General features: G+C 38.3%; 1 protein-coding gene across 1 annotated transcript in view; it reads right to left on the minus strand.

Moving 5' to 3' along the window:
- The window catches only part of NETO2 (neuropilin and tolloid like 2), a 74,091-nt gene extending 49,787 nt beyond the window's left edge, over nucleotides 1-24,304 (minus strand). Inside the window, exons 1-6 of the mRNA XM_061134390.1 lie at nucleotides 24,265-24,304; nucleotides 13,927-13,983; nucleotides 10,905-11,045; nucleotides 10,035-10,283; nucleotides 4,946-4,969; nucleotides 4,710-4,837 (exon numbers count right to left, since the gene is read on the minus strand). Of these exons, the coding sequence (XP_060990373.1) occupies nucleotides 4,710-4,837; nucleotides 4,946-4,969; nucleotides 10,035-10,283; nucleotides 10,905-11,045; nucleotides 13,927-13,983; nucleotides 24,265-24,298 (633 nt within the window). The 5' untranslated portion in view covers nucleotides 24,299-24,304. The remainder of the gene's footprint in view (nucleotides 1-4,709; nucleotides 4,838-4,945; nucleotides 4,970-10,034; nucleotides 10,284-10,904; nucleotides 11,046-13,926; nucleotides 13,984-24,264) is intronic.
- Nucleotides 24,305-26,705: the final 2,401 nt, after the last annotated feature.

A 26,705-nucleotide genomic window follows, 5' to 3' on the forward strand; every position in this document is an offset into this window, starting at 1 on the left:
AAAGGCTACCCACTCCAGTATTCTGGCCTGGAGAATTCCATGGACTACATAATCCATGGGGCCGCAGAGTAGGACATGACTAAGCAACTTTCACATTCACTCCCTTCATACTTTCACTTCTGCCTCTCACATATTATTCTGAGACAAATTCTAGAGATATCATTTTATGTGATTAGTTTCATATGTAATGTTAAAGATGTTAAAAAATAACTTCATACTATTACTAACCAAACAAATGAGCAATTTCTTAGTATCAAATTCTAGTGTTCAGACTTCTAATTGTCTGTTACTGCTCCTTGCCTTTTGTAGTCTGTTTGGATCCAAACTCATCTGACTCATACTTTTTTAATCTGCACGCTCCCCTGCTGGTTTTCTTTTTCCCTTTGCAATTTATTGAGGAAATGCTACTCTTTGTTGTTCTTCAGCAAGTATTCTTCATCGTTTGTCTTACAATGTTTTCTTTTATATCTCAGCTATAGTTGAGTGAATGACCTTTCCCACTTCTAATATTGTCTTTTTTCTACATTAATCTTGCCAGAAGTATGCTTGTTGCTATTATTTTTTAAACAAAAGGCCAGCTTTTGGTTTTGTTGAGTCTTCCTTTTTATAAATTTTGAAGTTCATTTATCTCTGCTCTTCTATTATTATCCTTTCTTTGGATTCTTCAGTCATTCTTTTAGCTTCTTTAGCTGAATTTTAGCTCATTAAGTTTAAATCTTTTTCTTCTTCTAAAATTAGTATTTATGATCTCAAGTTCCCTAAAGTACATTTAGGGATATCTTGTAAGTTACAATATGTAGTATTTTCACTATTGCTAAATATTTTTTTAATAAATGTGTTAAAATTTTCATCCTGATTTCCTCTGTGATGTATCAATTAGTAGATGATATATTATTTCTAAACATTTTTTAAAAAATTGAAGTTTAGTTGACTTACAGTGTTAATTTCCACTGTACAGCAAAATTATTCAGTTATATACATATATAGGCATGTGTGTATGTGTATATATACACATTTAAAGATACCGTTTTCCAAAATGGTTTAAATCAACTATATCTATTGAATATAGTTCCTTGTGCTATATAGTAGGACTTTGTTGTTTATCCATTCTATATGTAATAGTTTGCATGTGTTAACCCCAAACTCCCACTCCATCTCTTCCCCACCGTCCCTCCTCCTAGGCAATCAAATGTCTGTTCTCCACGTCTGTAAGTCTGTTTCTGTTTTGCAGGCAGGTTCATTTGGGTCCTATTTTATATTCCACATGTAAGTATATCCTATGGTATTTGTCTTTCGTTTTTGGATTTACTTCACTTAGTATGATAATAGCTAGTTCCATTCATGTTGCTGCAAATGGCATTATTTTGTTCTTTTTTATGGCTGAGTAGTATTCCATTGCATACATGTAACACATCTTTATCCTTTCAACTATCAATGAATATTTACATTGTTTCCATGTCTTGGCTACTGTAAATAGTGCTGCTAGGAACACAGGAAGGCACTACTTATCTGGATATATGCCCAGGAGTGCAACTCCTGGATCACATGGTAATTCTATTTTTAGTTTTTTGAGGAACCTCTGTACTGTTTTCCATAGTGGTTGCACCAACTTACATTCCCACCAACAGTGTAGGAGGGTTCCCTTTTTTCCACACCCTCATTAGTATATGCTATTTGTAGACTTTTTAATGATGGCCATTCTGACCAGCGTGAGGTGGTACCTTATTGTAGTTTTTATTTGCATTTCTCTAGTAATTAGCAATGTTGAGCACTTTTTCACATGCTTACAGGCCATCTATTTTTTTCTTTGGAGAAAGTCTATACAGGTTTTCTGCCCATTTTTCGCTTGGGTTGTTTTTTTGTTGAGTTGTATGAGCTGTTCGAATATTTTGGAAATTAAGCTCTTGTCAGTGCATTATTTGCCAATATTTTCTCTCACTCAGTAGCTTGTCTTTTCATTTTGTTTATAGTTTCCTTGGCTGTGCAAAAGCTTGTAAGTTTGATTAGGTCCCATTTGCTTATTTTAATTATATTGCCATGGGAGACTGACCTAGGAAAACATTGGTACAATTCATGTCAGAGAATGCTTGCCTATGTTTTCTTCCAAGAGTTTCAAAGTTTAAGTCTCTAAGCCATTTTGAGTTTATTTTTGTACATGTATGGTATGAACATGCGTTCTAACTTCACTGATCTATAAGCAACTATCCAACTTTACTAGAACCATATGGAGTTTTAAAGTTATCTTTTGGTTTCTGGTTGCTAATTTAATTATACTTTCGTCAGAGAATGCTCTGTATGATACCAAGCACTGGTGTGTATGTCAGAATTCCTTTTTCCATCCAGTGTATGGATCAGTTTCCATAAATGTTTCACGCATGCCTGTGGAGAATGCAAAATCTCTGAATGTTGGGAGTTAGAATACCATGTTCCATTCCGCACACTGGGTTTTTTAAACCTAAGCCTTGACATTTTTTTTTTGCCTGCTTGATTAAATTATTGAAAGGTTAAAAGATTTACACATTATAACTGTGGATTTGTCACAATTTTCCCTTGACAACTGTCAATTCATGTTTTGTATATTTTGAGGCTATATTAATTCATAAAATTTAAAATATATCTCCCTTATGAGTTCGTGACCATCTTGATTTCAATTTTAATAGTTATACTAGCTCTTTTAATATTTATTTCTCTGCTGTTTTTGTATTTTCAAAATTCTCTGTAGTTAACCTAAAACAGATACATTTGGAATTTAACTGTAGCACTTGGTTTGATTACTATTTTTGCCCCCAGATACCTTAATTTTGCCCTAATTCTTGAATGACAGTTTAGTTGGACATGGAATGTTTGAATTTTAGATTGCTGGTTAATTTTTTCCCATAGCACTTTGAAGATGTTATTCTATTGCTTGCTGGCTTCTATTTTGCTATTGGTTATTCCTTTGCTATTCTTTCTAGGCAATCTCTTCTCTCTCTAGTGGTTTTGGAGACATTCGTGTTGTCTGTGACGCTGATTGAAACTCAGGGTCAATTAAGACTTTTTTCCCTTGCTTTGAGAATTACTGTATGTCAATGCCTCTTCTTATTTCTTGGGATTTTCTTAATAAATTGCCACTGTCTCCCATCCTCAAGCTACTTTCTGGGTAATTTTCTCAAATCTCTCTCTCAATACTATACTTTTTACTTGAGGAAGATTGATGTGGTTATTTTTAAAGTTTACTTGGTATTTTTCTTTCTCATATTTTGATAACTACTTGTTGGATATAAAAAACACTTCAGATATTGGAGATCTAAGAAACTTCCTGCTATTTTGTGTGCTAACTCATCTTGCAGTGGGTTGTTCACCTACATGCTGTCTAATTTTGGTGTCTATTGTTTTATCTATGGCAATCTTGTAGCCTACATGGCTATTTGTATTTATCTGTGCCAGATGCGTCAAAAGGTGTAATAAGCCCAGGACCACTTTCTTCATTTTGGGGCTAAGTGATTCCTGGGCTGAACATGGAACATAAATTTATACCCCAAACTAATAAATTCAGGTTTCTAGGTATCAACTGTTAGGGGAGACCTCAGCCTCACCCCCATCCTGAGACTGAGCCCAGAAAGATAAGCTTCTTTTGTTACAACTTGTGCTCATGGAAGAGTTTTTTTTTTTTTTTTTTTTACCATTTCAAGGCAATCATCTCCCTTTGTGGGTTCCAGCTTTATGTGATGAACCTCACAAAGGCCACATGAACCCTAGGCCTTTTATTTGTCTCAGTGTGGGTAATATCACGCTCCTGGCATGTTCACCCAAGTAGTCACAGGTTACTGATATCAGTAAGGGGCATGTGTACCATCAATTGCAAGTTTTCAGCTTATTGCTCTGGTTTATAGTTCTTGCACTTATGGTTCATAAGAATTTTCTTTTAAGGGGATTATCTAAGCTTTAAAAAGGATGTCTATTATATATTATTCAATGTTTCTAGGTGTTTTGTAACAGGTAGGTTTTCAGGTTATCTAATCCATCACATTATCAGCAACTTTAAATTTGATTTTTTGTTAATTCTTTAAAGGTTTGTTCTCTTACCCTCTTTTTTTCCTCTTTTTACATATATATATATATATATATATATATATACACATACACAAAATAAATACAATTTTAACTGTTACTATTCCCAGAGGTAGAAATTAAAAGCAAAAGCGGTAGTAGTTAGGAACCAGTCTCAATCTGTCAGCTATGTAAAAGCATCCTTCCCTGTGGTACTTTCCAATAAAAATTCTACATGATTAGCAGAGGACAGCATGATAAGAACACAGAACTAAGACAACATATTTGTGCTTTGGTTTTGACACTGTTATAACCAACACTGAGACCTCTGACAAGACACTTCAACCTCTTATGGCCTGTTTTACCTGCTCATGAAGATGTTTATGAATCTATGATCACACTGATCAATACCTGTACTGTCTGGTTAGGAATACACAGATTTTAAGAATCTTAAAATAAGAATATTAATGTATGTGCAAATTCCTAAAGTTTATATTGTAATTTATTTAACTACAACAATGCTGATGTTAGATGCTCAATAATGTGACTGAAATAAAATTTTAAAAAAGTTGCAACATTAGTTTAACTAACCAGTAAATATCTGCATGAACCAAATAACACAGTGTACAAACCACATCTTATTACGTTATTCTCAGAAGTGACTGTGTACTTCATACTACCTTTGCTTTTGGAGTGGCTTTAATCGTCCATATGCAGTCAACTGCTTGGCCGGGTTTTGTCTTTTCCTCTTGTTCTACCTGACTAGAACGCACTATTCCATCAGCTCCTGACAGCTCAAACTGGCAATCTAGAAAGAACAGATGAATGATGTTCAAAGGAAAATAAGACTAATCAAAGATGCCATGAGAAAAAAAAAAGAGGTAATATACTAAACCTGGGATGGGATTTAAAATACCTCCTAGGTAAGTAAAGTCTGGATCTGTAACAGAGAAAAGAGGAAAGTGATTGGCACTGAGATATTTTAGAGTTAATTTAAGGTTTATGTCTTATGTTATATCTAATGTTGCATTTAATAACAAAGCAAGAGAAAGCTTTCATCGGTGTATACTACAAAGCACGGCTCACTTATAGGATTGATGTTTTTAAAAATGATAATGCTTATATTTTTGATCATATTGTGAATTAATAACTTATTTATGCTACCTGAAAACTCACAACTCTTTCTCAACTGCAGTAGCTAGTAGTAAGATATAGACTACAATGAAATATTATCCAGTCTTAAAAAGGAATGAAATTCTGACATATGCTATATAACATGGATGAGTCTTGAAACATTGTGCTAAGTAAAATAAGTCAGACAGTTAAAGACAGTGTAAGACTGAATTTACTGAGGTCCCTAGATTAGTCAAATTAATAGAGATTGTTTTCACAGGGTTGTAGGGATAGGGGAATTGGAGTTAAGTATTTCATGGGGACAGAATTTCAGCTTGGGAAGACAAAACAGTTTTGGAGATGGACAGTGGCTATGGTTGTACAACAATGTATATGTACTCAATGCCACTGACTTGTACATTTAACAGGGTTAAAATAGTGAACTTTACATTACACATAATTTACTCCCCCTCACCAGAGTAGTAGCTGTGTATGTGTGCACTCAGTTATGTCCAGCTCTCTGTGACCCCATAGGCTGTAGCCCGGGCTTCACTGGTAACTCAGGGAACCAGGCAGGCCTGATACCCACTCCACTGATATCCCCACTGATATCCTTGGGCTTCCCTGGTGGCTCAGACAGTCAAGAATCAGCCTGCAATGCAGGAGACCTGGGTTCAACCCCTGCTTTGGGAAGATCCCCTGTAGGAGGGCATGGCAGCCCAACCCAGTATTCTTGCCTGGAAAATCCCCATGGACAGAGGAGCCTGGTGGGCTACAGTTCATGGGGTCACAGAGTTGGACAGGACTGAGTGACTAAGCTACAGGCTGTAGCCCACCAGGTTCCTCTGTCTTGCCTGGAATTTTCCATGCAAGAATATTGGAATGGGTTGCAATTTCCTATTCCAGGGGATCTTCCTGACCCAGGGATCGAACCCGTGTCTCTTGCATTGGCAGGCAGATTCTTAACCACTGAACCACCTGGGAAGCCAACTGTAGTAGCTTAATGAGCTGTATTTTCACAATGGCAGTAAAAAGAAAGATAACTAAATGATATATAGGATATTCTGCCCTGTAAAATAGTTCACAGAAAGTTGACAACCAATACTTTGTATTAAAATAACTGATTTGATTAAATTGGCCAGGTATTTGATTTTTAAGAACTGAATCAATTAACTGAATTGATACTTCAGCACCAAAAATACATTACATAAAAAACTCTTACATAGAGTCAGGTTTTTGCAAATACGTTTAGACTACCTGAAAGAAAAAAGGTACCTTAATCATTTGAACAATGCTTTTAAAAATAAATGAAAAAAAAAAAATTCAATTTAAGCATCTGATCTAAAAAAAAAAAATATTAAAAAACAAAGTCAGGCAACTTTATATGTAAAGATTCTTGGAAGAAAAGCAGCTCTTTTTCTATTATATGTATCATGAGAGCAACTTCATATGGTTTATGGTTAAAATATAGACACATTAAAATAAAAATAAAATGTTTAAGTTCTAGACTAATTACCTTACATTTGCATTTTACAGTACTTCAGAGTTTCTACATACCTTATGTTTAATATTATGCTAATAACAACAACATCAAGATCATGTAATATTCTATTTTATAGATGAACAAACTGAATCAGAGAGAGATGATGACTGTTTTAGATAACATAATGGCAAAATCAGGACTAAATTCTAAATCTCTAGACAAGTTTTCTTTCTCTATCATGTTACTTTTATAACGTGGGTGAGGATGCCACAATCTTACTACTAAAGGAAAAAAAAGGTCAAAATAAATAGGCAATTCATAAGTAGCTAAATCATGGCTGTCTAGTTATTTAAGCCATATTTATAAAATAATTTTGTCCAGGGATTTGTAAATGTGGATGAAACCTACTAATGATGAGAAACTAGTATCTTTTAAATACATGAAATTCTCTGAGCTACTGGTGGTATTTGTTGAGGCAGAGGCTCATAATGGGTTCCTACTTCCTGGAAGTAACTGGAATAACTCTGAAAATTTTAGTGCAATAATGACAATATCCCTAGAATTCTTGCCTACATGTGAAGTTCTGATTCACTTGCCAGATAGTTGCTATGAATTTTTTACTCTAATGTTGGTTAAGATTTAGATTTCTCTTTGACACATCTCTGCAAAATTGGTGAAGTGTTGTTACTTTCTTTTATTTAGGGAGGTTGGGTTTAGTTAAGTTAAAAAAGAAGAGTCTCTGTAATATATTCTAAATTAAGCTAAAATTTTTCCTACTTTTTTCAACATGTACTTTGATAATCATGATGAAAATCAATGGTTAAGATTCCGTGCTTCCACTGCAGAGGACATGGGTTCAATCCCTGATCAGGAAGATTTTGCGTGCCATGCAGCATGGCAAAAAAAAAAAAAAAAAAAGAAATTAACAAGAATTAAGCAATCAGTTACATATAAAAAACTGTCAATTAAAATAGGTTTAAACAGGCTAATTAAAGATTCTAAAGATATTTTAGACTAGTAATTTTTTCATTCTGACAAGTTTATATGTCTCCTATGTGAATTTTCAACTTAAGTTTTTTAGACACCTGTTTGTAATTTTAAAATTTATTTTTATTGTAGTAAAATATAATATTTACCCTTTCATCCATTTTTAAGCATACAGTTCAGTGGCATTATATATATTCACAATGCTGTGCAAACATCACCACTCTCTATTTAAGGAAAAATTTAAAACAAATTTTAATATGATACAGCAAATTGCACTCCATGGTACTTAGCCAAATGAGTTAAAAACTTGTTCACACAAATGGCTGCATATGGATGTCTATAGTAGGTTTACCTGTGGATGCTAAAACCTGGAAGTAGCCAAGATATCCTTCTACACAATAAACAAACAGTGGTACATTCATACAATGAACAAACTGTGGTACATTCATACAATGAAGTATTATTCAGCACTAAAAAGAAAAGCTACCAAGCCATGAAAAAATAGGGAGGAACCTTAAACAAACATTCCTAAGTGAAAGAAGCCAGCCTGAAAAGGCTACACACTGTAGGCTACGTCATACTGCATGACATTCTGGAAAGGGCAAAACTATGGAGACAGTAAAACGATCACTGGTTGCCAGGGCTGGAGTGGGAGGGATGAATACGTGGGGCACAGAGGATTTTTAGGGCAGCTGGAATACTCCATATGATACTGTATTGGTAGATACGTCATTACATCACTCCATCTACCCAAAGTCACAGAATGTATGACAGCAAGAGGGAACCCTAATGTAAAGTGCAGACTTGAGGTGATGGTGCTGTGTCGCTGCAGGTTCATGAGTTGTAACAAAGGTACCCTGGGTGCTGGATGTTCATCTTGGGTTTTAGCGGTGGCTGTGTGTACGGGGGTGGTTAGAAGGTATACCCTAACTCTATAGTTTCTACTCAGTTTGCTATAAGCTTAAAATTCCTGAAAAAAAAAGTATAAATTTTACTTTCTGAAAGTGTTATCATTTTGACATTGAGAACTTAAATACTGAAGTGACACTTAAAACTAACAGGGAAAAAAGAGCTGAATATACTGTTCAGGAAAAAAAAAAAAAAGACTGGTAACACAGTTGAAAGAATAGCATGACCTCTGTTATACAAAATAAACAAAATAAAAAGATAAAAACATCTGAAGTGATACATACCATATTATTTATATTGGTTTTTTGTTTACAGGGTGATAGGTTATGATATTTTCATTTGGCTGTTCTAATTAAAAATTTTTTTTAAGTTAGTAAATTTCTTGCATGAAAACATAAAAAGATTATATGATTCTTACATTAAGTTACTTTTCATCTTGCTAAGTCTGTGAGTTCTTTGAGGACAGGAGTAATAACTAGTGTATCTTTGGGCTTCTGCATTAGGGACATGCTTACGTTTACAGTGGACAGGCTCTGAGGACTACAAAGCGTTTCCACATAACTGCGGTAGGTAAATGGAGACCCTCTCCCACCACCCAAATCTATGTCCACATCACAACGGTCACAACCTATGACTATTACCCTATAATGTTAAAAGGTTACCTTATTACCTTATAAGGTTAAAAAAAGTGAATATGACATTCTAAGGCAAAGGATGTGATTAAGCTAAGCATTCTGAGAAGATCAGGGGCCGGGGGGGTGCTGTGAAGGTGGAAGCAGAGATTAGGGTGATGAAGCCACAGTGCAGGAATGCTGGGGCAGCTGCCAAAGAAGAGGCTAGGAAAGGATTCTCCTCTAGAGTTCCTAGAGGGAAGTGACCCTGCTGGATGCTGGCCTCCAAAACTCTGAGATAATAAATTACCATGGTTTTCAGCTGCCAAGTTTCTGGTACTTACTTACGGCAGCCTCATGAAGGTATTCCTATCTTATCAACAGCAATGCTCAGGCACAAGTCCTGCTTAATACTAAATTGTATAGCTAGTAGGTGGCACAGAAAGGATTCAAGCCCAGATCTTTTGCCTCTAAGTACAGAGCACTATTCTTTCTACTGTTCAGTATTTTCTAGGGACTGTTTATTCAAATGAGTGTTTAATTCAACCATTCCAAAGGGAAAAAAACCTGCCAAAATAATTTTTGGTAGAGATCATGAAAAGACAATTTGTTGAATTACTTTTAAAATCTATTTATTGTGATGTCTTTGGCCTTGATATATGCTATAAAACTTAAAGAAATCTAAGAAGTAATGTAACACCATATATGATATGCCTCAAAATTCAACTGTTACAGCTCTATTTCTAATTTTTTAAAATATTTATTCATGGGCTGATTTCCCTTTGACTTTGGTAATTTCTTTAAAACCTTTATTTGATAAACTTGACTGGATTTTCTGTTTTCTAGTCTTAAGATTCTAAAACCAGAGACAGATCTCGCTACTAAAACAATAACTTATTTACCTGGGATAAATGAATATTTTGCTCGAAATCCCAGTCCTTCAAGTTCTTCATCAGAACTGAACTTAATCCACATGAATCTCCCTGTTGATCTAATTAATGGAGGGCTTTTCACACCACAGTAACGATCTATAAGTGGAGAGAAACCAAATGGCCCATCTCGAATTTCCAAGTGATCAAACCGACATTCAAATGATGGTTCTATATAATAATGTTCATCAAAGGTCAATTCTATTCTTTGACGTGGAGCAGCTAGAAAAAAAGATTAAGTAAATCAGGGCAAGTGAACAAGAAAAAGTAAAAATGTCCTGAACACAGTGAGAAAAGCACAACTGCTCTTACTGCTGAAAGTTATTATGAATGTTACATTGTATGTTAATAATAATGCTATCTTTAGAATTATAGTAATCTTTCCCTTTGGCATATGCTATATATTAAATTAGTTAAATGTAGCAGAATGCTCAAAATTAAAAGAGTTGAGAAGCTAATGCTTAATTCATGAGATACAATGTACCATGATGGAACAGAAAAACAGAAGAAATGAAAGAAACATATAATGTAACTATGGACATAAATTTGCATAAAGCCTAATAAGAGATGTCAGTAAGTTTAAGTTTCTTATCAGAGAAGTTTCCCATATATACTGATGCATCTAGTTAAATATATTTTAGGAGATTAAAAATTCTTATAAAACTTCAACCATTATTTTGTTAATGTTGGTAGTATTAAGAAATATCTATAATGACTAGGATTTAATTAAAATACATGTTTAAATTTTGTTCAAACTGGTTTAAAAAGAGCATTTAACCAGTTATTTAGTTTTACAAAAAAAGTTAACATTCATCCAATGAAAGATAGAAATTGGTTAAATACCTTCCAAAATGTAGATACATTCCTTGTTTGGTGGATATGAGTCAGGATAATTTGGTGAAGCAAAATGACCTCCATTGCTGGTTCGAACCCAAATGCCACACTGGGTTGCAGGAACGTGCTTCATTCCAATATTTTGTCCATCTTAAGGAAAATTTAAAACATTAGTTACGGTTTCCTCTACAACTTCCCCAAACAACTGCCCACTGAGTTACACACACACAATTTTTAAGAACCATTGTCAAATTTAGCATAACAGATTGAATACAGCAGAAGCATTTGCTCTAGAGGACAAATCTGCCATGTAAAAGAACAGGGAAGTAAAATGCTTAGATTTTACAAGGGCAAAAACATGTAGGAGAATCTGATAAATTAGTAAAACTCTATAAAATTCAATTCTGACACAAAAATAAAAGAATTCCAGGAGTTTATCTCAGGTATGGTACCTCCACATTTAGTTTAATTCAAAGTGAAATAAGATTCAAAGATTGCAAAGGGATTTTATTTTAGTTAAAGGTTGTAGATTGAACACATGCATTTAGCTCTGCTCCTTCTTCAGAGTCCACTTAAACAACAATAAATTATTTTTTTAAGGGCATAAACCCATAAGTACAAATAGATACATGCAATAATAACTACTGGCAGTAGTAGGTATCTCTAGAAGCGGGGGTGGAAGTGGTGAATTTGGGTATTTTTAAAAACATGAGGCTCGGTTAAAAGTCTCTGCAATCAGTTTGACTCTAATACCCTCTCCCACTCCACAAATCCAGGCAGATGCTGCTCTATCACATCAGAAAATAATACTATTTCTTTGGAGAAAGTAAACAGGGTTGCTGGACCAGGGAACATCAGGCACAGCAGAGGGTGAAAACACCAACATGAAAACAGGGGGATGCGGTGAATGCTGACATGCTGAACCACACTCCCCTGCTCCCCCGCCCCACTCAACTCCCCAAGGCCTCTGGGTCAGCTATAGGGCCTCTAAGCAGGAAATGGAATCTCAACCTTTTCTGGGGAAACTAATGAGCCCAAAGAAAAATATTCATAGGTGGATTCAGTCATTCACCAGGAAAGGCAGCAGTAAAACAGCCCTGTCTACACTTGCAGATGGCGAACAAGCAGAGCACCACACATGTGAGGGAAGCCTCCGATATGAAAAACAGATTAAAAACAAATAAAAAAGCGACTCTGAAGAAGCAAAGATTTTAGAATATTAAAAAAAAAAAAAGCACTAAACCAAACTACCATTTCATCTTCTCAGAGAACAAGAGAGGAGCCGGCCTTTGAACAACACAGGTGTGAACCACGTGGGTGCAGTGTAAGTGTACAGTGCTCGCCTGTGGTTGGCTGAATGTGAGGATGCACAACCTCAAATACGGAGGGCCGTCAGCAGTTACAGGCAGGTTTCTACTAACCCTAAACTCTAACCCTAGCCTCTGCATTGTTCAAGGGTCAAATGTATATCTATAACACAAGAACACAGCATACTCTGAAAATGAGATTATTTAGAAAACAAAAGAAAGTTTCTAAAAATAGAATTAAAAAAACAACAACAACAGTTTAGAGCAGAAGTGGTTCAGACTGTAAAGAATCTGCCTGCAGTGCAGGAAACCCAGGTTTGATCCCTGGGTTGGGAAGATTCTCTGGAGGAGGGAATGGCTACCCATTCCAGTATTCTTGCCTGGAGAATTCCATGGTGGACTACATACAGTCCATGGGGTTGCAAAGAGTCAGACACCACTGAGTGACTAACACTTTCACTTCCCATAAACTATGGCCTTGGACCAAATCTGGTCTGCTGCCTGTTACTGTAAAATCAAATTCAGTGGAATATATACATGCCCATTCATGCTTTTACCCTGCAGTTGCAGAGCTAAGTAGGTGCTCCTGTGACTATAGTGGCCTGCAAAGCCTTAAACAATTACTATCTGGCCGTTTATAGAAAAAAAAGTTTTCCAATTTTTGGTTTAGAAGTCTCAGTGAAGGCTACTGAGAAGAAAACAGTTAAATGAGAAATGGAAAAACAGAAAAGATTTTTTTTAAAAAAAGTAACCAAATAATAAGAATTCCTTAAAGACAGGAGAGAAAATGGAGAAAAGGGAATTTTAAAAATTAAACAAGAAAAAAGGGAAAGAAAAATTTCCTACAACCAAAGATAAAATTTTCAGATTGAAAAAGCCCAGTGGTAACTTGAATACATGTAACCAGAATTGTAAAAATACTGACATGGGTACTGCAGGTGCAAAGTTAAAAAGAACATTCATATGTAGCTGGGGGAGATGAGTAGGTGCAAGAAAGAGCTAATTTCTTATCTTCCATGGTGGGAAAATTATTATCTACTACTTCAAACTGAAATAACTGAGAATAACCATATACTTTGTTATTCAGAAATATGCAGGAAAATACCAAAAGAATCAGCTAAGCGAGTAGTTTGGTAGGCTAGTAGACTACCATGGAGAAGTGGGGTTTGGGAGGCTGGTAGACCGATTTTTCCTAATTATCTTTTTAGAATGCTTTAATTTTTGTCAGGTGTATGTATAACTTTGATGAAAATAAGTCAGGTTATTTAGGAAATGTACTAAACTCTGAAATAAAAATCTGGCTCAAAAATCATACTAGCTAATCCTCTTTCATAAACAATAACTGGAACATGTCCTCAGCGGTTTGAATAAGATATTGATGGAAATGTTTCATTTGTCTACACTGGAAAAAGGGATTTTTATTTTTTGATGGGTGATAAAGCATGAATCTTATTTAATTTTTGGACATAATCCATAGTGTTCTAGGAGTCACTAGTTATGCCAATTTTTAAAATGTATCAGAGTAAGACTTTACACTGTAACAATTTACTCTAGTTAACTGCCGCTGAACCTGGCTGAATTAAAGCTGATAGACTGACAGAAAGCCTTAGGTCACTGAAACACCCCAGAGGGACTATGGAAATAGTACGCAGAAGTTGTAATCCTTCCAAAAAGCCATCCTACTGCTCTGAACATGTAGGAAATTAGCATTGTAAATTCTTTACCTTGGGTCTTTTGGGCCACAGCAATTCCTTCCACTACAAGTATTGTTACTAACAACACTAGAGAAATAAGAGAAGATAAGTTAAAAAGTTGATCTATATTAGATTTTACCAAGTTCATGAGAAAAATCAGATGACAAAAAAAAAAAAAAACAAAACGAACTAAAACCTATTTCTTACTAACATTCACACTCAGTACTATTAATTGTTATGTTCTGAGTTACTATTTGACAAGACAACCCAAGAAAAAACACAACTGATATCACACTCATTTATACAAGCACTAATAAGTACGTTTTCAATTTATGAATGCAAAAATACATACCTTTTTTTCCTTGTACAACGAACTGTGCTGATCCCAATTATCCTATATTCACTGTACTCTACCTCCTCAGACCTTACACACGTTATGGCTAGCTTTGCAATATACTATGCCAGTAAAAGTTCAATTAGATTATTTGACTTGTAAGAACATTCATAATAAAGAGAAGGGGGCAGCAGTCTCCTGGAAATCAATTCTAGATGTTCTATAGCTGTACTACTATGCCGTGTCCTGCATTACAAAAGCTAGCACTACTTAGAAAATGGAGCTTCTCCCCTCCCCCCACATTTAACATTTCTGATCCCCAATGAATAATATATTGTTTTGTACATGTTTGTGTTTTGACGGTAACACGTTCTCTTTAATGGTGCACCGGTACCTTTCACTCTCTCAATGGAAACCACATTATCGGCCTCCTGTGTGAAATGGAATTTGTATTATTCATTCAGTCAGTCAGCAAGCATGTCAGAGCACCTCCTGGAGAGCAGGCACAGAGGATGCACAGATTAAGGCAGGAGAGACATAAAGCAAAAGAGTTCTAAGAGAATGGACTTCCAAGGAGTTAGGTGGATTTATCAAATCAAAATCAAATTTTGATTTCTACCAGCTGTGAGACCTTTTCAGCTCAGTTTACTTATTTGTAAAATGGGGACGCTGTACTAATAACACCAACCACACAGGTTGTTGTGAACATGAGATGAGATGATGATGATGTACATTGCACAGAGCCCTTTATATGTGCTAGGGCATTCTGCTAAACCATAGATATTAGGACAAACTTTCATCCTTAAGGAGTCAACCTATTGTCAAAGACAATCTACAAGGTGAAAAAGAATTTAGCAGGGATTACACAGAAAACAACGGAAGCAGAAAAGGGAACCATTTGTTCATTCTGCTGGGGCTTAAGAGGAACAGAGTGAGGAAAACTTTAGGGAAAAAAGGTCTATTCTAGTGAAACCTAATAGAACTTCTACCCAGGAGAGGGAGAAAGAAATAGCTTAGACAATGAAAACTTACCTAGGAAGTGTTTAGTGAATTCTGAGTAGGACAGAACAGTTAGCATGTGGAGGGGAAAAGGGATACATCAGGTTAGAAATAGTAGGATGAGGGTGTTCCCTCGTGGCGCAGTGGATGAGAATCCGCCTGCCAGGGCAGGAGACATGGGTTTGATTCCTGGCCAGGGAAGACTCCACACACGAGGCAACTAAGCCTGTGAGCCACCACTACTGAGGCTGCCTTCTGCAACTACTGAAGCCTGCATGCCTAGGGCCCGTGCTCCACAAGAAACCACGGCAACGAGAAGCCTGTGCCCTGAAATGGAGAGCGGCTGCAGCACGCTGCAACTAGAGAAAGTCCAAGCAGAGCAACAGAGACTCAGTGAAGGAAAAAAAAAAAAAAAAGGATGAGATCTGATTTTAAAAAGCCTTGAATGCCATGCTACAGAGTTTAAACCTTTGACTACAAGGAGAAATAACTGAGTTTTCTTTTTTTAAACTAGAGAGTGACATTATCACATTTGTGTTTCAGATCACTAATCTTGATGAGTGTGTGGAATCTAAATTTTTAAAAAGAGAGGTCATTTAGGAAGTAAAGATGCTAAGGTCTTGAAGCAGAGCAGTGGTAGTGTAAATGGGGAGCAGGAGAGATTTATGACATGATTATGACTCAGATGTAGTGTTACCTGCATTTAGTAACTTAAAGGATGTTTAGGGGTGACGGAGATGGAGGCACAGAAGAGACTGCTAGTGAAGGGACTGGCAGATGGTCAAGCCATTCTTCACTCAGTACCATGTACTAGGCATCTACTACTCAAAGTCACCAATGTGCAAACAGTTCTTGTGATCTTGTGCTGTTTACATCTTCTAATCTAATCATACATCTTCATCTTTGGTTTGCTGTATCCTTGTTGACCTCTGTTTCCTCTGTCAGCTCTCAACAACTTTAATTACCCCTCCTTTTCTTTGGTTGCTAGTAGTATTGAAGATCTCATGCTAGGTAGGAACAATCCTTTCTCCAAAGTCTTCACATCTTTGCACTGGCTCAGAGTTAGGGGAATAGAGTTTTGAAACACTATTTAAAAAAACAAAACACAAAACACAGAAGATTCCTGATCAAAAAGAAAAATCAAGGAATCCTCTAGTGGTCCAGTGGCTAGGATGCTGAGCCTCGTCCTCTGAGAGCCTGGGTTCAATCCCTGGTCTGGGAACTAAGATCCTGCAAGCAGTAAGAAAAGGCCAAAAAAAGAAAAACAAACTAGAATAATAATAGATGTTTGACAATTCGGCAAATATCAAAACTGCATCAATGTATCTTGATAGAGGACACTACTTCCCGATATATCATCTCAGATGACATACAACTGGTCAAAATTTTGTGCTCATTGTACCCTTCCTCCTGATTCACAGGCATAACAATTTACCAGTTTTCACAGTTGTAATTCATAGTATGTAAGTAATACAAAGTCAGGCAGAAAGGGAAAGTAAGAAATCAATAAATCAAAACCAGGGGAACAGTAAAACTATGGCAAAAAGATGAATTGTGCCTGGAAAATTGTACTATATAATGACTAAAAAAACCACGTCTTTTTAAAACATGATTTAGGTAATTTGCACACAATATACAACTGAGGTAGAAAAATCATATTAAAAATAAATTAGACCAAATAACCTTGTTATTCCTGCTACTTTATATAGGTGTTGCTCATAATCCCCCTCCCCAAATGTTACTACTCACAACTTAACCAAATGAACCATGCCACTGAATAAAAGGGATGAATAAGGCAAGTTTGAACAATTGGGGACAGAAATATATCGTGGTAGCTGTGGTGATACAGTTGTAACAATTAATCATTCTAAATTCTGTATCATAACAAACATAGTTTTCCCCCAGTAGTACAATAGGATCTTTGCAAGCTGCTTGCTATAATCAGGCTGAGATATTAAAACAAACCCCACTGATGCCAAACACTGGAATTATCCGGTACATGAAGCAGTGATGTTGTGCTCTGTTCTGTCCTTAGTCCTGACCTATGTGTCACTTGTTCCCTTCTTTCTCTTACCAAAGGGTCAATAATTTCTCAAATCCAGAAAGATTTCACACTTTGAATTCAAAAACAACATTACCCAGGAAGGCACTAATTCTTTAAAGCAGAAATCCATGCCAAAAAAAAGAAAAGAAATTCATGCCAAAATAAAGATTCTAAACTCCACAACCCCAAAGTTTAGTTATGCAGAGAACTGCTTGTGATCTCATGTTTGAAAATAGTAGTACCCACCAGGTATGTTCTTAGCTCTGATTTTGGAGTTTAGCGTAGGGTACTATACAGATCTGACTTAAACATGAAGGCCTAAATGATAAAGACAGGTGCTCTTCAAGGTATTAAATAAAACCCTCCAAGCTACTCCTCTTAACCCTGAATCATTGTTATTAGCATTCCACCTGCAGTCTTGTCTCCAGACCTTCCAGTTTAAGACTGTACTTTTCAATCAGGTAAAAATCAAGGTCAGGTTTATTCTTTTCACTGTTACTTAACAGTGGCAACTCTGGCCAATACAATAAATACTGGAAAGGAGGCAAAACTATTATTTATAGACAATGTTATTTTAAAACCCACAAGTCCCAAGAGAATTACCAGGAAAATTATTACACCTATTAAGGGAAGGGTGTAAGACTAAAATAAATTAAACAAGTAAGTAAATGAATGTAATACAATAGAGAAGTAATACATTTTGAATAATCAAACAATGTAAAGGTAACAATTCTTCCCAGTAAGTCATATAATATTTAATGATGTTTTAATAAAAACCTTCGCTTTTTTCTAGATACTTAAAATGCTTCTGATGGTCATCTTAAAGACTTTTCCATATTGGCCAAGGAAAATATTAAAAAATTCATAAAAATAATATGCTTAAAATAATAATGCATAAAAATAATAAAGCTACAAGAATTGTAAAATGTAGCAATGGTGGAGAAAGAAACTGGTATCTGTCAACAAACATTACTAGCATTCACTGCATTACAGGTAGCTGAGTCAGTCCCTAGAACTACAATGAAACAAAAAGACATGGTCCTTATTCTCAATGGGCTTTTAGGTTAGAAAATGGAAGAAAAGAAAAAAGCTCAGAAACAGACATATGTATCCCAGAATTTATTACAATTTATATAATATTTGAAATACTTGGTGAGAGGGCAGTTTTAATTAATGGTTCTGGGATAACTTGTCAATTATTTGGAAAAAAGTAGATCCCCCTTTCAAGCTAAATAGAAAAATTAATAGCAGGATGAAAAAAAGGTGAATTCATACTTTTGGGTAGGGAACAACTTCATTCACAAAAGACTGAAACATAAAAACTACAAATAAATGGGAAAAAAAGATTATGCCACTAGAGAAAAGAGCCAAGAAAAAAACAATGGAGAAATTCAGCCTTACTAATATAAAAAATACAGATTCTAGTATTGGTCAGGATATAGGAAACTGACTTACGTTGTCACTGTAAGTCAGTAAAGTGTAAAGTGTCACAGCTTTGAGGAGGTTAATCTGGTAATATATATATCGAGGATTAAAAATGTACACATCCTACTCAGTTCTTCCATGTTTGAGAAATAAATCACTGGGACAGCAGTTCTCCAACTTTAGCATGGATCATATTTGCCTGGAAGGTTTATCAAAACACAGACTTGGGTGGGGGTGGCATTACTTCCAGAGATTTTGATCCAGTAAGTCTGGGGTGGGGCTTGAAAACTTGCACTATTAACAAATTCCCTAGTGACGTTAAAGCTGTTGGCCCCATACTTTCAGATAGTATACTGAAAGAAACAAAGAGGCTGAGCTTCTTCTATCTTACTGTTCAGCTGTATATGACTTCATTCCCAAGGTCATCTTACGGGCCAGTATAGATGCTGGAGTGCCAGATACTGTATGTTGACAGCTACCATGCCTGCATTACACTTAGTGAAAATGAAGAAATGACACAGTGCATTCCTCCTTCCTTTAAAAACATTTGCTTAGAATCTACCATGATGTCAAAATAAAAATTCTGAGTAACAAAACCACCATCACTCCCCCAAAGTTGAACACACATGTAACTGTCAGACTTAGTCACATGGGCATACCTAATTCCAAGGAAAATGGGAAAATCTAGTATTTATTTTGGGTGATCTTGTGCTTAAAGTTCAGAGATCCACTGAAAGGTAAAATGGATATTGGAAGAACACTGGCTACTTCTGCCATAGTCCCTTATAATTTACTCTGTACCCACCAGCTAGTGATCCTTTCAAAATATAGATCAGATCACATCACAGCCTTTCATAAAATCTTCCAACAGAGTCCCATTCCATTTAGAATAAATCCATACTTCTTACTCCGACTTCAGAAGTCTATGTCCTGACCATCCCGCTGACCTTCCGACTGCTAGCTACAGCTACACAGGCTTTTCCATTACTTCAACACACCAAGCTAACTCTTGCCTTAGGGACTAGTTATTCCTTCTGCCTAGACACACTCTGCATGGCTGGTTCCTTCCTGTTACTCAAGTCTTGTGAGGGCTCTCCGACTGCTAAAGAAGCTCCATATTTTCTTCATCTTGTTTTATACATAAATACATAAATAATAATACATAATAAGCAAATACATAAATAGTATTTCAATTACTACTTATAATTACCCACTATTTTCTTATTATCTGTCTCTTTCTACTAGAAAGAGGGACTTGTCTGATTCACTTATGCATCTCTAGTGACGAGAAGACTGGCTGGCCCACAACAGCACTCAAAATTAGATGAATATGTGAAGTGACTAAGCATAATCCTGGTTATATCTCCTTTGTAACTACAACATACAGCACAGAGAGCCACACTAACAAATTAACAAGCACAAACCTTGATTAAGAACAGGCACACAGACGACCCAGCTTCTTTTCTTTGAGCATAAGTCAGGGGACAGAAAGAGAATAGATTTTTTTCCTTTTCAGGTATGCTACTTTTCTTACTTTTATCAAGCTCACTTTACCTTTGTTAGTAATTAAACATACCTCTTTCTAAGTTTTCCTGTTTTCAGCATCTAAGTGGTAAAGGTAAGGTTTGGTAAACTTGTCATGAGATCCCATAATGTAACAACTGCCTACCTGGTCTCCCTGCATCTGTTTTCTGAAGCAGAACGGAGTTCAGTTGGAGTCCACATACTTGAGGTAGTAACTTTTTGTTCCAAAGAACAAAAAAGTACCCTAGTTTAATCAAACTCAATTTAACTTTTTAGTTAAGAAGGAAGATGGAGCTTGAAGAACTCTGGGATCACTCCAACCGCTACATGCTAATCCCACTGCCAATCACTTCAAAGAAAGCATAACTGCAGAAGTGCTGCTTCTTGCCTGCAGAATGTGACAACCTTTTTGTGAGTCAAAATGCTCTGGAGATGGCACTATAGTTGTATGCTCTAATCATACCAGAGTCTTCCTCAGACATCCACAGCAGCTACCATCGGATTTTAATGGGACCAGGTCACATTTTGATGAGTATTTTTGATGTCTTCTCACCCACTAACACCGTAATTTCCAATATATTATCCTGGGCATACTTAAACCAATACATTTAAATGTCATTTTGACTAGGACAAAGTGAACCTTCAGATTAGTACACCCTGTAATTTTATGAACAAATATGCTAATAAGTGTCAGTTAATCTGGGTCACTCTGATGAGTGACTGAGAGGGTGAGGCCCCACAGCAATCAAAGCAACCTTGTTCGCTTTTGTTGAGTTTTAAGACCTACATCTCCTCCCTCCACCAAGAGTTCCTTTGAGGGAGTTCTGTTAAGGAAAGTTTGGAAACCTTTTAGGATTCCCCTTTGCAACTTAAAGACCACACTAAGTGGGATCTCAAAGTGCCCCAGGGACACATTAAAAAAAAAAAATCAATTATTCTGAAGAATCATAAATTTTAAAATGACAGGGGATTGTGCTGAATGGGTAGTAACCAAGAGCAGAACTTGAATTATTCTTTAGAATTTTAGATAATGAACTTTACTTATATAATAATCTTTTTTCTATCTTATTCCTAAACAGGCTTTGAAAATGGCTTTGATTTGAACTTATAACGTGCATGTGCGTGTATTACAGCGCTGTATGTTTTTCCTAAAAGGTCAGTTTGGTTTCAAAACAGATAATTGGATTCAAGAAATCAAACTATCAAATTATAATAAAACCATCATTTAGTCAGATTTCTCAATGGTACTAATAAAACATTTTCTCTAACTCCTGGGGGTGGGGGGGAGGAAATAAAGTTAGCTTTTAAAAAGGCTATCTATCTTTAAAAACTTCCCTCTTTAAAGGATAACTTTTCAGTATGGTACTTATTTTTCTGTATTGTTTAATTTCTTGAAAAAGACTTAAGGATGAAGGACACGAGTTATTATTTGTCACAGTCTCAAATAAGATTTTTAAAATACAGTGCCAGTTATGCACTGTAACACCATAAATTTAACCACAGTTTATAGATTTAAATATAACTGAGTATAGGATTCTCCTGACACAAGTCTGCAGAATGAATATGAACAGTGAAAAATGGGTTTATAAGCCTAATATTTTCATGTGACTATGATACTTAATTTTGATACAAGTCAAATTTTATTAGACTTGGAGTGATCATAAACCGTTAAAAGTGAATTATTCAGTTTTAACAATATATGAAAGGTTTAAAAGCCTAGCAGAGTTATCCTTTTGTTCTCACTGCTGAAAGTAAAACCTAAGAATCAATGGCATCTTAAAGAAAATTACCTTCTACTTAAAATTCCACACACTCATTATGGCTGATTTGTTTTAGTAGAAACTGACCATAATATTCCAAACAAGGCTTTTGGTAGGTAATATCTGTAATTATGCAGATGTTAAATAACTGCTTCTGATAAGAACCTCTTCAATGTTGAAACAATTTACAACTTAAGAGCTACTTTTTTATGCACTGGTGCACACAATGAATGGAAGCACCAGAAAAAGCCAGTATTTTTTAAAATGTAATTTTTTAAGATTAAAAACACCAATATTTGTATAGGTAACACATGCATTTGGTTTAAAAAAAAAAATCAAGTGATACAAATGGGTGGGCAGTGAAACAGAAGTCTTCCTTTTATTCTTCTCAGTCTCTTAGATCTTTTTCTCAGAATCAACTTTTGTTAATTTCTTGAATCTTCCCAGAGGGATTTCTCCTATGTACAAGCACATATCCATGAACTTTAGAAGACTTAAAAATAGCTTGCTTTCTCTCTAGTAAGCCTAACAACAAGAAGTTAGTCTGAACTTTAAAAATACACCAGCGTGTAAAAATAGTGTAGGCTGCATAAAAATAGTGCAGAAAAAAAGAAAAGCCAGGTATTACTGAAATTCATTGTTTCCACTGTAGCTCTGCCATCAACCACATAATCCTTTCCTGAAAGGTGCAAACACTAAATGCTTCACGCTGGTGGCCAGAGAGGGCAGTGTGTACCTACGACAAACGCAAAGGCAGAAAAGCTGCAAAACCCTTCACCATTCCGGGAGTATCAGAGATTCCGTCCTATCCAGCCCAGTTTCGTCAAGTTCTGCAGGTAAAGCTGTGTAACAGATCTACGTGATTTCTCCCCAGAGGGGGCTACTCAGATGGAATGTCCTTATTATACTGAACATCCTAAGGGAATGAGGACAACGAAGCAAATTCAGATAAGGAGCACTATCACAAACCCTACTGTGCGAATGATTTATTTTGAAAAAGTAAAACAAAATCTTAATTTCCAAGGAATGGCGATGTAAATTGGGAATTACAGACAGGACAGACTATAGAAATTAGTTTCAGAGTTTTAACGTTTTAATATAATGAGGAAATCATTAATGATTTATGGAGTGACTGCGAAACAGTCCTAGGTTACCTTTGTACAAACTATACATATACAGTGGATAGCTAAATTGCTCATATCTCAATTATAAATTTAGAAATATATGGAGTAATTTTTGCAACTAAATTGAATGCAAAATCATACTGAATTTTCCAGTAAAACAAAATTCAAAAGTGTTAATGGGTGGGAAAAACCCAACATTTTTCACTGTACAAATATTAAGATACAATGAAAAGCGGTATATGGTACCGCTAATCAATGCCTTAACGCCTTACCCTGTATTTTGAAAAAGAGAACATTTCGTAACATTACAAATACACAGCTATTCAGTTTTCAATCTAAGTCAGTAGCAGAAAAGAGAAGCCCTTTATTGGTAGTGGTGTTTTCCTCCGAGGGCCGAAAAAAAGGATTTATTCAGTTCGATTTTCAGAAACAACTTTGTATCACAATCTTAATTATCCATGTACATAAATTTTAATCTAATATTACACCTCCTGGAAAATGCAAAGCAGCTGTAGTATGTTTTGGAGCTTTGTGTACTTGGCAAGCCGACTGTTTTATTTCCCGGTACAACAAATCAGAAAGAATCAGACAGCGGCGGCAGGGTATCTTAGGTCCCGGGGAGCGCCCGGGCGCAGCCCCGAGCAGCGTCTCCGGGCCGGGCCGGGTCGCGGCGCCCGCAGTGGTGCCGCAGCCTCCGCGGCCGCAGCAGGTGGGACCCGGCCGGCGGGCAGGCCGTTTCGCCTCCTGCCACCGCGGGGCTTTTCGAGAACCGCTCCGCGACGCCTCAGCTGGGCTTTTTATTGTTCGCTAGGACTGACTTTCTGTTACTAATACTGAAAAGACCGGCCTTCGCTCCACTCACACGAACCCTACAACTTTGCAAAGCGATGTACGGAATTCCGAGGAAGACGCGCGAGGGCAGAGCGCTCAGGGCCGGCCGGGCCGCCGAATCCCGATGAGCTTCCCGGGTCCCCCGCCAAGGCACACGCAAAGGGCTGAGAAGAAGCGCTCGCGGAACAAGTGGATCCCGGCGGGAGCGGGGATCCGCGGTCCGCTCGTGCCAGACAAAGGGGCGCGTCGGGCGCCCGGCGCCGGGCAGGGACGCGAAGAGGCCGGTCTCGCCCGCAGGGGGCGCCGTCCGCGGCCCCGGGCGCTTACCTTTGAGGACCGAGCAGAGCTGCTCCAGGGCCATGATCCCAAGCGGCCCGACGCTTCGCGAGGGGCCGAGGCGGCGAAGAGGAGGCGGCGGCTGCGGCGGTGGAAGCGGGGCGCTCACGGCTCGGCACGGCTGCAGCCCCGCTCCGTCCCCATCGCCCGCCACCAGGTTGCTCCCCGCGGGGCAGGGCTCAGGTCCTGCGGCCCGCCATGCCCGAGCCCCGCGGCGGGCTCTCGCGCTGACCCAGCCCCCCGACGGCCACCGCCTCCTGCTCCACGGCACTCCGTCCCATCGACCGCCTGGGAGCCCAGGAGCTCGGACGCGAGGGCCGGCACCGCCACCGGCCGCTCCGCCTGCGGCCGCAGCGCGGGCCCGGCTGAAGTGCGGGGCGCTGGAAGCCCAGGCTCATTTAAGCTGGGAGCGCGAGCGCCGCGTGCCGGCCGCGCTGCCTGCGCGCATGTGCCCGCCCCCGCCCCCGCCCGCGTGCCCCTCGCACCCCTCCCGGCCAATCGCCGGGCGAGCCCGCCCGCGGCCTCGCACCCCGGGTGGGCGGTGCGCCCCGCGGGCCGCCGTTGGGCTGGGGGCGGGGCCGGGAGGTCTGGGGCGCCGGCTTCTCGCCCGCGCTCGGAGAGGCGGGCGCGGAGGGAGAGCCCGGCCCGTCCCCCGTCCCCCGCCCTCCGCGGGGCGCGGGGTGAGCAGGACCGAGTCCTCGAGGCCTTCCGCCTGAGGGAGGGATGGGACTCGGCAGCCCTGGCCCGCCTGCCCACCTCCGTCTGCCCTCGCGGACGGAGAGAGGGCCCTGACCCCTCACCTTCCTAGGACCTCAATTCAAGGTCAGAGCTCCGCCCTCCTCAGCCCTGCGCGACTACCTGCCTCGGCGGGCGGGCGCGCACCTGGGCGGGGCTCGGGGCCGAGCGAGTCTGAGGTTCTCACCTGCCTTTAGCATCAGGCGAGTTAACGTGACCCACGGTAATGTTTACTAACAGTTACCGACCCGCTTCCCGGGTTGCCGGGCACAGCACCCAACACTTCACGTATCAACTCTGTGATCCTCGATTCACCTCCTGCGGGATGGGAAAGAGGAGGCGGGGAAGGTTAAATACCTTGTTCGGAGCCCCACAAGGAGTGAGGGAGGCCGGGTGGTGAACCCAACAGATCCGCCTCCAGAGATACCCTCTTTACCACCAAGCCATGCTGATGGTGTCACTTGACTCTGCTGATACGAAATCTCCACATTTGTAAACAACTGCATAGTATGTGGTATTAATTCCGTTTTGTTTTCTCCGTAGTGATCATCATGCTTTGAAATTACCCTGCCCATCTACTGCTTGTTTATTTGTTCATCACCTGAGTCATTTACCACACTATTAAAACAAGTTGCTTGTGATATGTGCCGGGGAAACACCCATGCTTAAGGCCCTAGAGTAAAAGAATATTTATACCTGTATCTTACACATAGTAGGAACTCCATAAATATTTGTCTAACAAGTTAAAGTTAAGGACAAATTGTGGCAACTGAAACTCTTTTTCCTTCTGTCCCTCAGAAAGTATTAACAAGGTCTACAAGTGAAAGCATATTTAACATCAGTTAATATTAAGGTAGCCTTTCACCATGTGCCATGAAAGATACATGATGTGTATATTTGGCTTCCTAAGGACAACTTACCAACAGTTAAATTGATACTGCATGCAAGAACCAACTAGTAAATAAAGCATTTTAGGAGGCTTTTCCACTGATAGAATAAAGTGACTCATTGAGAGACTAGGACAGTATTAAGATTATTAAATCTAAGTCACAGACAGTGGTGGACAAAAAGAATTAGGAGGAAGGAGCCCTCTCAGCTTCTGGAATAATGGTTCTTTTTTTTTTTTTTTAAATGTACTTTTATTTTTCTTTGGCTTCACTGGGTCTTCCTTGCATTGCAAGGGCTCAGTAGTTGTGGCTCGCAGCCTTCCTTACCCCTCATCATGTGGGATCTTAGTTCCCCTGTTCCCTAACTGGGAATCAAAAACCTGGGACCTCTGCCAATAAAGGCAGATTCTTAACCACAAGACCACCAGGGAAGTCCTTGGAATAATGGTTCTTAATGCATAATTATTGGCTGAAGGAAGAATCCATGTGTGTATGATGTCATCAGAGAATGCTTCGTGAAGGAGGTGACACATGAAGAATGAAAAGTCTGTGGATACCAAGTGGAGAGGAGAGAGGGTAGAAGAGCTTTCACATCAGGCAAGGAGCAGCAGCAAGCATCTTTTTGGGGGCAAATGTGGTGATTGGGAGTGAAGATGAAGTTGAATATGGTGGGTTTGTCTATGGGGATTTTGCTTAATTGCTAGGTGAAGGAGTTTATATCTGACTCAGGAGGCCAGAGGGGCAATTTTTAACAGTGGAGCAGTGGAGTTCTGGAAAGATAAATCTGGCAGTTGAGTTGAAGATAAAAGG

This window comes from Dama dama, chromosome 4 (genome assembly GCF_033118175.1).
Source record: "Dama dama isolate Ldn47 chromosome 4, ASM3311817v1, whole genome shotgun sequence".
Classification (NCBI taxonomy): Eukaryota; Metazoa; Chordata; class Mammalia; order Artiodactyla; family Cervidae; genus Dama; species Dama dama.